At 33.9% G+C, this 16,509-nt stretch overlaps 1 protein-coding gene across 4 annotated transcripts in view; it reads left to right on the top strand.

Annotated features, from left to right (window-relative positions):
- USP15 (ubiquitin specific peptidase 15) overlaps positions 1–16,509 on the top strand; it is a 152,410-nt gene that overhangs the window by 94,607 nt on the left and 41,294 nt on the right. For all 4 annotated transcript variants that reach the window (XM_006154147.3, XM_014590038.2, XM_006154146.3 and 1 more), the window contains one exon: positions 7,224–7,368. In XM_006154147.3, coding sequence (XP_006154209.1) covers positions 7,224–7,368 — 145 coding nt within the window. The remainder of the gene's footprint in view (positions 1–7,223; positions 7,369–16,509) is intronic.

Genomic DNA, 16,509 nt, shown 5'->3' with positions numbered 1-16,509 from the left:
GCAGCCAATAAAAATATATAAAAATAAAACAGAATTTACTGGATTTCATTATAACATTTGACTCTGGGTGTTTTGCCTTAAAAATTGTCATATTTATATTATTTTAAAAGATAAAAAAGAGTGGCCAGCAGGTGGCGTGGTGCCTAAAGGCACTGATTCCCACAGGCCTGACCATGGTTCGAGTCTCCTGGACCTGGGATCTTGCTTTCCCTTTCTCTCTCTGTCTCTCTAGTCAAATTTAAAAATAATAACAGCAAATGGAATTAAATAAGTAATTTTTTAAAAAAGATAAAAAGAAAGCCTTTATTATTTGTAATTAGTCCAATCCAATTTTTGAAAGAACTTTTATCCAGATCTGATTCTTTTTATTTAGTTGTTAGAAACATATATTGTGGTTTCTGTACTGGATGAAAAGTATCTAGATAAATATATGCACTGTGTTCAATTCATAAATGGTGTCTGATTATCTAATGATTAAATGCAGAAAGATTATAGCTCTTCTGTGGATAATCTTTAAAGTAACACCAGTAATCAGATTTATATGTTTAATTATTTTTCCCTTAAAATTTTTATTTTGAGGGAGAACTTGATAAAATAATTCTTACATACATATACATTATCAATAGATAAAATAGAAAAAGTAAATTTGATAAGGAAAATGAGAGAATCAATCCTATTGAATATCACAACCTATTGTAAAGATGTATAAAAGTTCAAACACCGTATTATGAACCCATACATATAAAAATTCAGATAGCATAGTACCGACAGTCTGGACCTTTGTGTATTAAAAAACACACTTACCAAGATTAGAAAGCATTCTAAAACCAATGGGGAGGAATGGGGCAGATTATTCAGGATATATTTTTAAGTAAATTTGATCCCTCTGGAGAATTTTGCACTAGAACTTTAAATCCAAGAGAATTGTCAGATATATTTTTAAAAGGCAGGTAGGGGCCAGCAGGTAGTGTGGTGGTTAAGGTGCTGGTCCTACACATGGCCAACTGCAGTTCAAGTCCAGATCAGGTGGCTTAAAATTCATGCTGGGCACATGTGCATGCATGTCCAAAATTCTAGGATAGAGGAGAAGGAATTGTGGTGTGACCATCTCCCCATGGGTGGTGATTCCTCACTTTCCCCCTCTCTTTCTCTCTCTCCAGCGAGCATACATGCCCTATGGAAAAAAAAATCGTAATTAATTTTTTAAAAACTTTTTAAAAGGCAAGTTAATGAAAACAAAAATACTTGCTTCAAGTGATAAAGCATAATTAATCTTAATATATCAAACTTACAAAAATTATTGAGAAATTTTCAAGGTACTTAGAAAAATTGACAAATGACATAACTGAGCAGTAAAAACAAAAGGAATTAAATAAAAGTATTTTAATGTTCAAATTTATCACTAATTACAGATACAGGATTTAAAATGATTAAAATAAAACTGTATTCACCTCTGCTACCTCAATTACATGGAGAAAAATTAAACACTGATATATATGTATTCTTAAAAAGATTCTCTTTGAGATATTGTAGTATTAGTAAAACTTTTCTAGAAGAATTTGCCATATAAGCCCTTATTTCAGTAATTCATAAAAAGATATATGCATTGTGTAATGACATTACATTATAGGTAAGAGTGAAATTCGAAGGCTCATTAATTATCCAAAATTTCAATGTATTATGTTCTATTTTAAACAGTATATGTTCTGAGGCAAAAAGAATTCAAAAATATTATCCCCCTGTAATCCTGTTTGTATTTTATATGTTTTAAATTATTTTTATCAAAAGTATTCTCTGTAGAAGAGAAAATATTACTTGTACCTCTACCAGTTGCAGCTTCAATATTTACTATAAAAGAAGTTATTTATAGATACAATGGGTATCTATAGTTATCCTTTGGAGATATTTTTGACAGTATATTTAGACCATATATAGACTGGTATTTTGACTAAAGTCACCACATGTAGTATATGTGCTCTGGTGTGTTTCTGTTTTTGTGTAATTTTTCCTCTCAGAAAGAGTATGACCATATAATTCAAAACCTCTGACTGCAGAAACTGTTGAGAGAAATTGAAGTCCAGTTTTAGAACATAATTTTAATGCTTGTAGTCCTATGACTTAGATTTTATTTTTAGCTATCACAGGTATCTAATTCAAATACTAAAATTTACCTTTTATTTTAAGAAATTCTAATAGCAAATAGCTACTGAGATACATTCAGTGATCATTCAATGATCATTTAGAGCTTAAAAGTAAATTTTATGTATGGATTACCTTTCTACTAAGGAAGAGAATTTAAACATTCATAAAATACATCTTTTTTTTGTTGTTTTTACCCATAAAAATTGAATAAATGGTGGGACCGGCAGGTGGCATGGTGGTTAAGGCACTGGACTCCCACATAGTAAACCACAGTTTGAGTCCCAGACCTGAAGGCATGCTTTCCTACTTGCCTTTTCTCTCTCTCTGTCTCTGATCAAATTAAATGATAATAAATGAAATAGTTCTTTTTTAAAAATTGAATGAATATCATATTTATCTAAACAGTTATCTTATATAAAACTTACTTCTTGAATTTCTTTTCAACTTGAGGAAATAAGTAACAGCTTAATACTTAAGATGAAAATAACATAGTTCTTTTCATTAAAACCAGTTAAATGAGATAATGACCCTCTTAGATTAGGTGGTTTTTTAAAATTTTATGTATGTGGGGACCAGCAGTTGGCATAATGGCTATGTCGTTGGACTCCCATGTAGTCAACCACAGTTCGAGTCCCCAACTCGGTGGCTTAAAACTCACACCGAGCGCATGTGCGTGTGTGCCCGAGATCCTGAGAGAAGAATGGAGGAGAAGGGATTGCTGCTTGGCCATCCTCCTGGGGGGATTTCTTGCTTTGTGTCTCTCTCTCTCTCTCTCTCTCTCTCTCTCTCTCTCTCTCTGTCTTTCTGGTGAACGCATGCACCCTATAGCAGAAACCTCTCCAAATAAATAAACATATATATTTATATATATATACACACACACACACATACATACATACATTCATGTATATGGAAGTATGCTACAATTATAAATTATAAAATCACTAGTTATCTACAAACTTAAGACTTGAACATTTTTATATGGAAACATTGCTAAATCATAAAATTTTCATTTACAGAAATAAAGGATGTTGTTACAAAGGTAAAAACAAAGTATATTTGAAATTCTTTTATTTAAGTTTAATAAACTTTTCATTTTAAACTAGTATTCTAAAGATTCCATTGCTGGAATATAGTTTGTTTATTTGGTATAATAATTTTAACTATTAATCATAGGGTATTTGTTTTTGTCTCAATTATACTGTAAGTACATTTATAAATTTCTACCAAATTCTTTCTCTAGTGAGCTCTGTAACATTTGCATTTTAATGCCCTACTGTGTTATTTTGATATGTTACTAACTTTACCTTTAAAAAATTCTTCTAATGTATTATTGCCTCAATTTTGACATTTCACTTCAGAACACATTTCTGGTTTTTTGTTAATTTAAGTCTCTTATTTGAAATGTATATGATTCCCTTTATGAGATGAAGCCATGAACAGGAACTGTGGGTTTTAGAGAGCACCAGAGTGAATTACTTAGCTGGAAGCATCATTTCATTAACTACAAAGTCAGCATAATTATAGTTAGGATGATTAAATTCTATTTTTATGGAGTTTGTAGTGTCAGATGTTAGTGCTAATTGAAATGTCTATCTGAAATGTTTATAGAAAGATAAGGTTTACAGGCCCACCAGTGGCATGGAGGTTAAGGTGGCTTGCATCCCAGACCCAGTGGTATGAGAAGCACACTGGGCATATGTGCATGCATGCCCAAAATCCCAAAAAGAGGGAGAACTGAAGGATTGTGATGTGACCATTGCCCATGGTGGTGGTTGAGAAGGTTGCTTTCTCACTTTCCTTTTCTCTCTGTCTCTCTCCAGCATACACAGATGCTCTCTGGCAAAATTTTTCAAAAAGAAAGATTAAATTTTCAAAAAGTTGTCACATTTTTAATGTACCTTCATTAACAAGGATAGATTTACAACACAGAAGTAATCTACTCTAGTTTAAAATTCCCATTGATGTTACTGTACATTTATTATTTTTACAAAGTAACATAGCCTTAAAAGATGATGACTAGCTTAAGATATTTAGGAAAAAATTAACAGTAACTCATGAAAAATAACAGAATCTATCTTTAGGGCCTAAGCGTCCATGTATTTTGTTGAAGTGTATAAACAACTGCTAGCTTTGATATTTTTTGTAACAAAATTAAACTTTAATATTTGATTAAGAACGTGCATAATGTAGATTACAAATAACTAAAATAATGAAAATATTTTCAATTCATTGATTTTCTTTATCATTGAACATCTAGACAGTCTCAGTATTCTGGGCAAGATTTATACTTACTTTGTTATTTAAAATGTAGATACCATTTAAGGACTCAGATTTTTTTAAAAAAAGAATTATTTATTTAATTTAATTTATTTTTACTTATAAAAATTTGTTACATGGCACATACACTCATCAGAGGGGATGGGGTCTGGGAGGTGAGATAGCAAGCCTCCAAGTCCAGGACTCAAACCATGGTCACCCATGTGGGAGTCCAGCGCCTTAACCACCATGCCACCTACTGGCCCCAGGACTCTGATTTTTTTTTTAAATCACTTTGCAAATAACATTTTTGTTCATCTCTCAGTAATTAGGAATTTTTATCTCATCCATTTCATCATGTTGCTGCAAAGAAGAGTAGAGCATCAAGCATCCATTTGTGTTACATGTGGGGAGAGACAGATATCTGAATATATACTTACGGAATGAGCATGTAAATGTGCCTTTAGTCTTTTCGTGTGTGTGTGTGTGCACATGCGTGCATGTGTTGGGGGGGGCATCAACATGCATTTGGGCATATTTTGCCTGTGTGTTCTGACTGCTTACATTTTAATTTTACAGCCAGAATAAGTTGGGTTTTTCCTTCTCTTATGTGTACAAATGCAGGTCTTGGGCTAGCCCTGTGGCCTAGTGGTTAAGGGAGCCAGATTCCACATGGTCAGTCACACCTTTCAAATCCCACAGCTTGGCAGCTTGAGAAACACAAAGGAGTGCAAGTGAATGCACTCCCCAAGCCCCAACAAGATGGAGAAATGAAGAGATTGTGGCATGACTATGCCTCATCGCAGAGTGCTTTCTCTCTCTCTCTTTCTGTCTCTGGCAAGTGCACATGCCTTTTGGCAATTGGGGGGAAGGGAATGAAAATGCAGAACTGACATTTTTTTTTTTTTAATATATAGATGACTTTGATTTTTAGCACTACTTACAGTAATAAAAGAAAAAATAAAATTAGAATCAGTAATCCAAGCACTGTGAAAATTTATTGAGTTGCTAGTGGGGCCTTGCACTTTTATTAATTACTAGAAGCATAATGTATGAATCAGAAGGCTAGTTATCTGAAAAAAATTCTGTTTAATTTGTAAATCTATTTTTTACTTTATAGTTTGAGTTTACAATAAATAAATAGCTGAAAATTTAGCTGTTCTGAATTTGAATGAATCACATTGTTATATTCCTATGGGCCCTGCTATCATTTTTTTCTCCTTTTTTTTTTTTTTTTTTTAGGAGAGATTTTTGTTATAGGGCATGTGCACTTGTCACAGAGACAGAAATACAGAAAGTGGGAAATTACCCTACCCTCCCCCTAGGAGAGATAGCCAAGTCACGATCCCTTCTCCTCCATTCTCCTCTTAGGATTTTGGGCATGCATGCCTGGCATGAGTTATAAACTACTGGGTCCAGGACTAGAAGCAGGCTCCACCATGAGAGAGTCCAACAATATAACCATTATGCCATCTGCTGGTCCTAGGCCCTGCTATCTTTGTTTAATCTTGCAGTGGATTGGTTTTTGAGAGTTAGTCTCTTTAGTTTGTGAGAGAGAAAATGTGTTTTCAAATATGCAAAAATATTAGTTGGCTAGCATTGTGTGTGTACTTTTATGTTGATGTAGTTTGTTTTACCTGTTTGGCTTAGGTTGTATGTGTATATGTATTTACTAAAGACTTTGTTAGAACAGGCAGTAAGTAGGATAGTTTACTTAGCCATTGTAATAATAAAGTAAGAGTTTATAGTATGTAGAATATTTAAAATAAATATTTAAAATTATTGGAAAAATTTTTCTTAAATATTAGAAATACATTTTGCCAATTAAGATGATCAGAGTACTAATTCATCATGTATGTCTGTAAAACTAAAAGTTACATCATATTTGCTTTCAGCAAATGGCCTTAATTTTCATACAGATTTATTCTAATTAATGAAATAATGATGTTTGAAATTATACTCTCAAATTATATCCAAAATATTCACCATAAATATTTTATAAGCTATTAAAAATAGAGAAGAATCTTTTTCTATAAAATTATTTTTTTATATGCGAAGAGCCATAGTAGCTTGTGTACTGATTTCATAGTGTCTGCTAAGCTTACTGTGTTTCTAAGTTATTATTATACACTTTTTTGTAACATTTATTACACTGATAGCACAAATTATCCTGAGGTTATATTTATCTAGTTAAATAATATACATTATTCTAACAAACTAGAAAAAAAATATGTTTCAAAGTGAAACATATTTGCTTGGAATCATTTTTACATTTCTGATCACCTAGGCTTTTTTCTACATTTGAGTACTAAATTTTGTTGGTCTAGCATAGAAGGTATAAATAGAATTTTCTTAAAAGTGGTATTACAGTGGCCATGGAAATCTCTCCTATCACCTATAACCAAAGCACAACTCTTCCTGTACCTGCTGTTACATGTTATATTAACATGGTATGAAAAGGATATAAATGAGATAATTTATTAATATGGGTGGTGTATAAAATCTGAATGTTTTAAATTTGATGGTGCAATGAAGAATGGACTAAGTGCTGAAGCTGCTCCAGTACATCAAGAGTAAAAAGATAATAATAGTGATCTGTATTGGTTGGTGTGCTATATGATGCAGTGATTTTGTTCGTTAAGGAGTTTTTTGATTAAAGGGATTTTTGTCCTTTGAGGTTCATATCTTAAAAAGCACTTGAGTACTTTATAAAGAAAATGTAATGATTGACCACCTATCTCATAAACAAGCTTAAAGTAGCCAGTTCATTATAACTATATTGTGATATACTTGACAGCATTATGAAATTTTTTTTCTTCCAGTCCGAAAAACTCAAATTACTGTCTCCCATCATATACTGCTTATAAGAACTATGATTATTTAGAACCTGGAAGAAACAATGAACAGCCAGGCCTCTGTGGCCTGAGTAACTTGGGAAATACCTGTTTCATGAACTCAGCTATTCAGGTAAGTCTTTTTCAACAAAGCAAAGCTTGGGTGTCATGGAACTCAGTGGTATGAGTTAGGCTTCTCATATCAGAACATGCACATTATATAGTGTTTTGAGACTTTATATTTTTGTGGAAGTTTTAAGTGTTACGTCAGACTCATTTATTATGTAGTAGAATATTACCATGTTCCACGTGATGTTGTTTACCTTATTATAGAAGAATAAGTAACCATCCATCACTTTATACAAAGCTATAGTCGTAAACAGAAAACTTAAAGACTGTCAAGAAAAAGAAGACTATTAGGATTTATCCTTTTTAAGTATGTCTTTTGTTTCAGTTTGGTTTTATAATGGGAAATTAAGGAATTTTTTGAATGGAAAAATTTTGAATATGTATTTTAACATATCACTTTCACTTAGAGTTCTTATAATTTTGGGATATAAGAGATTACTGCCCCTTTTTTTCAACCTTTTTCTCTCATGAGCTTCCCTTTTTCTGTTCTGGTCTATCCTCTTTCAATTTAACTTGTTAAACACTCATGTCTTTGATTCTGAGTAATAAGAGACAGATTGATATTTAATTTTTTTGCTAGGTACAAAATTAGTTTTGATAATTTCATTCCCTTTTATAGATAAAATTCTGTGTTTAAAAAAGCCCAAAATAGGAGAAGATTATATCAGATTACTTTGGTTCTAGAGGCTTGATATTAGTTTTAGTTTCTTTCTCTTCTCAAAAAATATTCTAGTATAGAAAAACCAATCTTGGTTCTTTTTTATAAACATTAGAAAAATAATTTAACAACTAGGCATTATAAATTTAAGTCTGTTGGGAGAGAAAGTGTTAATGTTTATGCTAATTATCCATGGGAGCACCCCTGTTTAGACTAAATTCCTTCTAAGGCAATATTACATTCTAGTTTTCTGTATCTTTTATTTGCCTGCTTAGTATTAACTCCTTGTGGTTAACTGCATGTTCTCAAAAATGAATATTAAACTTAAATCTTCTAACCAATTATATTGAATTAGGCTTAGGATTTGTTTAGCTTTCTTATACGTTTTATCTGAGGTGTGAGAAACTTTGTTATGTTTTGAACAGACAAAGCAAAAATGGAAATCAGTTAACAATTGGTAGGTCTATTACCGATCCTCTCTTTTAATATATTTCACTGTCACATGTTCCATTTCAGTTGAGACATAGCCATGAGATGATGATTTGTGGTAATAATCATAAGAAATTTTGATGAAAATTTCAATGAGTATTTTAAGAATTATTATTTTGTATCCGTATCTTATTTTAGTTAGAAACTATATTATCTTGAAATTTAAAAAAAAAAAATTGTTTTGAGATTTTTTTTGCTATAGGACGTGTGAGCTCACCAGAGACAAAAAGTGAGAAATCATCTCCCGGGGGGATAGCCACGCTGTAATTCCTTCTCCATTCTCATCTTGGGATTTGGGGCATGTATACACACAAATACACAAACACCCACACACACACACACACACACACACACGGCCTGAGTTTCAAGCTTCCAGGTCCAGGTCTCGAACTATAGTCAGCCACATGAGAGTCCATCACTTTAACCACCACACCACCTGCTGCCCCCAATAAAAATTTTTATATAAGTTGGAGAAGAGAAAAATGAGCTTTTATTTTTTGCTGCTTTGGGCTTTTAATCCAAATCCAGAATTAGAAGAACTAGGACTTTGGTTTTGTTTTCTTAAAGCTATGATTCATAATTGACAACTCTAAAACTGCAAATTTACTGTAATAGGAAATACAAAATGGTGGCAGTATCCTCTGTTTTGAGATCAGTCATAGACATTTGTAGACCCACAGATGAAAAGGGTAATAGATAACTAATAGATTTTTTAAACACTGTTTTCAAGTTATTTCATAACTTTTTTGGAATGAAGACAATTTTTGACGTTCAAAAAATGTTATAACATTTTTACCAATAACTTGAATTCTAATGTGACCTTTTATGTTAATTCAATCATTCTAAGAAGTATAAGTAGTCATTTTAGTACATCAGGTAGTAAATTATTAATATACCTTAAATGTGAAAAGCATACCTATTTTTTTAATATGAGAGTGAGTTCATGTAGCCCAGCAGTAGTCTTTTAAGATAGTGCTATCTTTTGCTTACCCATTATTAAAAACTAAAAAGCACTAATCTGAAGGTAATTTAACATTATTACTGTAATTATTTAATTATGGTGATACTCAAGATTTTCTCTAACATGATAGTGTAAATTAATATTAGCTTTTTCCAAAGAATTTGGTATTGCCATATGGTTTCAATTTAACATTTAATAGCAATTGTGAGATATTTTTGGACATATAACCTATGAAGATTATAGTCAAGACATCATGATTTTCAATCTTTTTGCTTTTTAGCATCAAGATGTTTCTTTAGTTATTTCTTGGAAAATTCTATTATATAAACAATATCTAAACAAAAGTGCTAAGATTGCTTTGTTGGATAGAGTGCCCAGAACCCCACCTGCTTTCCATTATTTTATCTTTAACGTCCCAAGAAGCATTCTAATGAATTGTCAGGCTGAAAAACCAAAGTCTGGCCAAGGGAGGAAAAATATTGATACTATATTTTAAGAGCACAGTCTATCCAGTTACATTATCTCTACTGAAAACATGGCTTTACCACTAATTAAATGTGTTACCTCTGGCAAATTATTCCCATAATTCACTTTTCTCATTAGATTACTAGAAAATAATAGTACTCAAATTTTAGGAATTTTGTAAGATTAAGTATGTTGATGAATATAAAGCTCTTAGAATAGTCACTGGCACATCATAAATACTGAGTACATATTAAAGTGACAGTACTTTGTCCGTTTTTGAATTCAAAGAGTTTAAGCAGGGTGTCTCTGGAAAGATTTTGTGTTCCAAACCTCTTGCATTTATTCTCCTTTCTTACAAGTCTTATTCCACATTGACTAGACCTAAAGGACAAAGAAGAAAGAATTGAATGTTTTCTTTTTCACATAGTATTACTACAATAGTGCTGTTTATCATCTCCATTTCTGAACTGTGCTACTGTAGCTCTCCTTAGAGAAACTGGTAGGCAAGGAATGTAATAATGTTCGTGGATATTCAATCTACAGAACACTCTGAAACTCAAAATTCCTGAATCCAGATTTACCTCTGACATCGGCCTCCTATGTAGCTAAGATTACAGTGGTGTGGTATATACCACCATGTCCCAGTGGTACGAATAACAACAAAGTAGTTTTCTTGTGCCCCAGTCTCTCTTTCATTGCCCAGACCTACTAGGAGACTCGCAATTGGCTTCCTGGAAGCAGTATGATGTAGGTTGGTTGTTTTCAAACTACTTGGATATACTAGGGCTCCTTCAATCAATCCTAGGAAGTGATTGAAACAAAATGACACTAATCAAGGACGCATTCATTATTCTTGTCAGAAAATATAAAATTTTTAAAGTCCTCTTTTTTTCTATGATCCTGTTGAATTAGGAAAAATAAAATTCCAATCAAATCTATGCTTACATAAAAGGCTTTTACCTATTAGATTATTTTTCTTTTATCATTCATCTTAAGATCATCTATATTTTACTTTGTAAAAATATAAAAATAGTTTATGATGGTGCTTGTTACACTTGATCAACTTTGTGTCACTGTCACTTTAACAGCATAGTTGTCCCTCTTTATTCACCAGGATTCCAGAACCCTAGTGTGTGTGTGAAACCATGGGTGATACTAAACTCTCTCTATATCTTTTCCTATAAATCAGTACCTTTGATAAAGTTTAATTTATATGTTAGCTACAATAAGAGATTGACTATACTACTAATAAAATAGAACAATTATAACAATATACTTTGGTAATATTGGTCTCTTTGGTAGCAGTGGTCTCTTTCTTCCTCTCTTAAAATATGTTACTGTATTGTCACATACTCAACCTATTTTAGACCACAGTTGACCATGGTAACAGAAATCATGAAAAGCAAAACTGAAAAAAGGAGAGACTACTAGCATGAATGCTTCAGTTCAGTATTCAAGAGATGAACACCCTCAGCGGAGTCTGGTCACAACGTAGTCACCAAGTGAGGTCTCGCTTCACTAAACAGTGTATACTGCCGCACCACAGAGCTGGGCCCTAACCTCTTCTTTACAGTGATTGATAACTTACACTGTTCTGGGGAAGGAGAGGCTTAGCGGGATGGCTACCAAAACTGCTTTTTAATTAATATCTAAAATAAATCACTAGTTCTCTTATAAACCCATATTAAAATATTTACACAGTATTGAACCTTCTGCCTCTGATAATAACAGTACCCATCTTTTCATAGTACAGGCAAGTCGTTTTCATATCATTTTCACCCTCTTATTTCTTCTTCACAGATGTACATAAGTTAGGGTATAAATATCCCTGGTTTACCAATGAGGAAATTGAGGCAGAGAAAATTTAAATGACTTGTCAGTTACCAAAGCAAGTTAATAAGTGAGCTAAAACTAGACCGATGTGCCCAAATGGTGGTGCAGTGGTAGTGCAGCACTGCGGCGCAAACCCACATGGGAAGGCTCTGGGTTTGCCATCTGGGACCTCCCTATGTGCTCCAGGCGCGTGCATGCGCACCTATGATCCAGGCTGGCTGAGGCTGGGAGCAGGCTGGGGTGTATTACAATGTGAAAACCCTGGGGAGGGAGGTGCTTATCTATTTCTCTCTCTCTCATGGAAGAAGTAAACTTAAAAAAACAAACAGGAAAAAAAAAGATAAGTTTTCCAGAATATTCTGAAATAACGTATTTTTCAAAATTATGTTAATCAGCTTGTAAAAAAGTGCTTTAGTTATGTTCTTTAATTATGTTATTGAGATAAAATATACAAAACACAATTTACCATTTTAGCCATTTAAGTATACAGTTTAATGGCATTAAGTATACTCACATTGTTCTACAAACATTAAAAATGTTTTTTATGTTTATATCAAATGAATGGCCTTCATAATACAAGATGCTCTCATAAAGTAGCATTATTGGTAAGTCATTTAAAACAGTTTCTCCAGGAGGTAGTGTGCACACTTATTCATTTGAGCTATGACTGCTGAAACCAGTTCAAGCACTCCTTTGTTTTTTGTGTTTTTTTTGTGTTTTTTGCGGGTTTTTTTTTTTTTTTTTTTTGAGAGGTTTTTGCTATAGAGTGTGTGCACTTGCCAGAAAGACAGAGAGACAGGAAGTGAGAAATCGCCCCACCAGGGGGGATGGCCATGCCACAATCCTTTCTCCTCCATTCTCCTCTCGGGATCTTGGGCACACACGCACACGTGCCTGGTGTGAGTTTAAGCCACCGGGTCCGGGACTCGAACTGTGGTTGACTACATGGGAGTCCAGCGAAATAGTCATTACACCAACTCTTTCTCCTCCAATCTCCTTTCAGGATTTTGGGCACTCACCCACACGCACCAGCTTGATTTTAAGCCACCATGTCCAGGACTCAAACTGCAATTCACTATGTGGAAGTCCAGTGACGTAACCATTATGCCATCTGCTGGTCCCAAGCACTCCTTCTGGAATTATGTTCATTCTTCTGAATATCACTGGTGAATATTTTTCTCCCGTTGATGTCAGAGTTGATTTTCAAAAACCAAGAGTTATTCAAAACATTATCTTCAGGATAGTGTAGGTGATCAAACTGGGTAACTTTTTTTCAAGAAACCCTTGTGAAATCAAATATATATTGAGGGCCTACTAAGTGCCTTTCTGATGGGCACTAAATATACCATGATGAACAAAATTATTCTGTTTTAATAGAGTTTGCAGTCAAGTAGGAAAAATAAGTTCTAATTGATATAAATTATAATACACATCATACAGAGAAAAAAAACCAGAGTGCTGCAGGCAAATAACAGGAGCCTGGGAAGTACCCAGTTTATTGTGAGTGACAGACTCAGCAGAAGGAACATTTGGACTGTGACCAGACCATAGTTACATGAGAGGTGAAGTTTCTAAGATTGGCAAGTTAGAGGAACCAAAAGAGTAACTTGTGGAGTAATGTATAAAGATAAATGGAACAAAATGAGTTTGAAGAAGTAGCAAAAGCCAGATCACGTACAGAGAATTTGGGTTTCGGTATGTTTCAGAGGCATGGAAGGGTCCAGGCTGTCATCATCTGATCACATTTATTGTAGTTATTTCCTAGCTGTTTTTTTTTTTTTTTTTTTTTTTTTTTTTTTTTTTTTTTTTTTTTATCCCTATGTTCTACAATCCATTATTAAAAGAATATCCAGAGGGTGTGTGACAGTGGCATAGAGGTAAAATGCAGTGTTCTAAGAGGTTGACCTGCATGGGAAGGTTCCAGGTTCATTTGCCAGATACTTCAGAGTTGGCAGGACACACACCATGATCCAGGGCTAAGCAAAACCAGGGGTGGCTTGCAACGTCAAAGCTTGTGCATGCCTTTCTGTCTGGTTATTGGTCTTTCCCTCTGTCTCTCACTCACTGGCAAAATAAATTTTTAAAAAGAGAGAGAGTAGCCAGAGAGATACTTTTCACTTCTGACTACTCTGGTTATCACTCTAAATGCCTTCCCATTTCTTAGCAAAAGCCAACGTCTTTAATACAGAGTATAAGGCTTTCCTATATGATATGACCCTTACTATCAAATTTCCCACTCTTTTCCTCTATTTTTATTTCACTCTGTCCTTACTAGCCACCTTGAACATGCCAAGAATATTTAAATATTTATGTCTTTGCTGTCTCACTTCTGCTACATCTGTATTATTAGGTTCTACCCCACTATCCTATATAAAATGGTAACTGCCCTTCCCACCTTCCACACAATACTCATGACCATCTTACATGATCTATTTATGTTTTGGGGTTTTCGTTTATCTCCTCCTAGTTCCAGCATACATAAACACAAACAGATATAAGCTTCAAGAGTACAGACTTTATTTTATTCAGTGCTGTAGCGCCCTTTTTTAGAATAGGGATGGCACTCAAAGTAGTGAAAGTGAAGGCAATCACAAGTGACTCTAGTTTCTGCATAAGCAATTATTCTAGTTTAGGATACAGATCAGAGAGTGAGGCTGGAAATAGAAATATGGCTATTGATAGATGGTGTGTAAAATTACAAAAATGGTTGCATCTAAATGAGAGCATCTGTGGAAAAGAGGTCCCAGGTCTGTGTTCTACAGTATAATACTTGAATGGAGGAAAGACCCTTCTGTTGAAATAGGAGAAAACCAGGAGATTATGGACACAGGTACTTCATAGATTTCATGATGACTTCCAAAATCCCCAAAATACTTGACTAGATCATTAACTAAGTATGAAAGGAGAGTTCATTGGAGAGCCAAAGTGGCGAAGGAATAAAAATTCAATTAGAGTATTTGTTTCAGTTTGTTTGTTTGTTTTTGTTTTGCTAGAGGGTACCTGCACTTACCAGAGAGACACAGAGAGAGAGAAAGAGAGAGAGATGGGGAAGAAGAGAAGAAAGCACCCTACATGGGAAGTGGTCATACCTCAATCACTTTTCCTTCATCTCTGTCTTTCTTATGGATTTTGGGCACAGATATACAAGCGCCCAGTGTGTTTCCCCAGCCACCGGGTTTGAGACTCAAACCGTGAGGTGAGCCATGTGTAATCTGGCTGCCTTAACCACCTGGCTGTGAAGCCAGCCCCTAGTTTGCTTAGGTTTATTAGTTAATTTACTTATCTGACCCAGCAAACAGGCAGAGTCCCTATAAAGTGCCAAGCATTGCTTTATACACTGGTTATATATGTAGGTAACAAAAAATAGTGCCTGATCTCTACTGATTCATGGTCTCATGAATAAGATAGACATATAAATAAATAAGATATAATAAAGTGTGATATAATAGAGCGTAAGTAGTTAAATATTGTAGAAGCAAAGAAAAGAGAGCCATTGGCTTTACCAAGATGACGTTTGACTTGGGTTTTTATTGCATTTGGTAGAGTCGATTATTATTTGTTATGACTTACATTTTGTTCATCTGATCATATAATTACCAGAGGTACAAACTATAACATTAACACTCATACTTGTTTCTACATTGTTCTACCACAAAAATTCCTATATCAGAAATCTGTTTTGCCACAGCAAAAAACTCACTATTTGTTTACGCAGTCAACACATCTTGAAATTCCCTGCTATGTGCTAACTTTGATGCTTTTTCAAAAGTGTGCCAGCTCTAAAGAGTACCTGAAATATTTTGAACAATGTGCAATGCTTATTCATAATGCTTCAACTATCAGATTTGGCATGTACCAGACAGTACTGCCTTGATTATATTATTTATGAAATATATATGTGATATATATAATTGAGGCATTATGAATAATCTTTCTGGCTTCATGAGAATTACATACTTCGTCTAGAGAAGTTTTTCTCTGTTTTAATGAAAAACAAATTTTTGACAAAATGTTACTAATTGTTTATACGGAAATCCCTAATAGTAAAATAAAACATACTTTCAAATCCTCATGTACTCATAGTAATCTTTGGATACTATAGCAAAAAAATTATGTCGCCATGATTATACCACCATGTTCCTAGAATCCCTGTTGTGTTCCCTGAGACTCCATCAGTTTTTCCTGTTCTGTACCTTTAGCCTCACTTCTTCACTGTCTCCCTTCCCTTTGCATACATACATAATTAAAACTTACTTAAATGGAGATGGAGCGAATGGAGTAAGAGGGGCCCATGTCCTTGATGCTTTGTACTTCCTCCTTTTTCATCTCCCATTCATTAGTCTTCATCTCAGTAGTCTGTCAGCTGCCTAGTATAGTAGGTTAATTCTGCCACTTGTAAATTGTGTGGCCTTACATAAGAAACACCGTAGTTTCATGTGTAAAATGAAAACAAAGTGCTTCAGAAGCTTGTGGCACCTAGTAAACACTATGTAAGTATCAACTGCTATTATCATCATCACTATAACCATCATCTCATTCATAAGCATTGTTTTTAATGAGGTCACTCTTGACTTCCTGTTTGCTAGGTTCTTTGTAGCCCCCTTGACCCTGAGAAGTTGATATACCCATTTATGTACTGAATAATCACCAATCTGTATACCCATTTATGTACTGAATCTGTCTCAACCATAATTCCTCCTGCAATTCCTTCCAATATTTAACTGTTAATTGAACATTCC

This window comes from Tupaia chinensis, unplaced genomic scaffold, assembly GCF_000334495.1.
Source record: "Tupaia chinensis unplaced genomic scaffold, TupChi_1.0 Scaffold000395_1, whole genome shotgun sequence".
Lineage (NCBI taxonomy): Eukaryota > Metazoa > Chordata > Mammalia > Scandentia > Tupaiidae > Tupaia > Tupaia belangeri.
The sequence above is the reverse complement of the archived record's forward strand: the minus strand, read 5'-3'. Positions and strand labels throughout refer to the sequence as shown.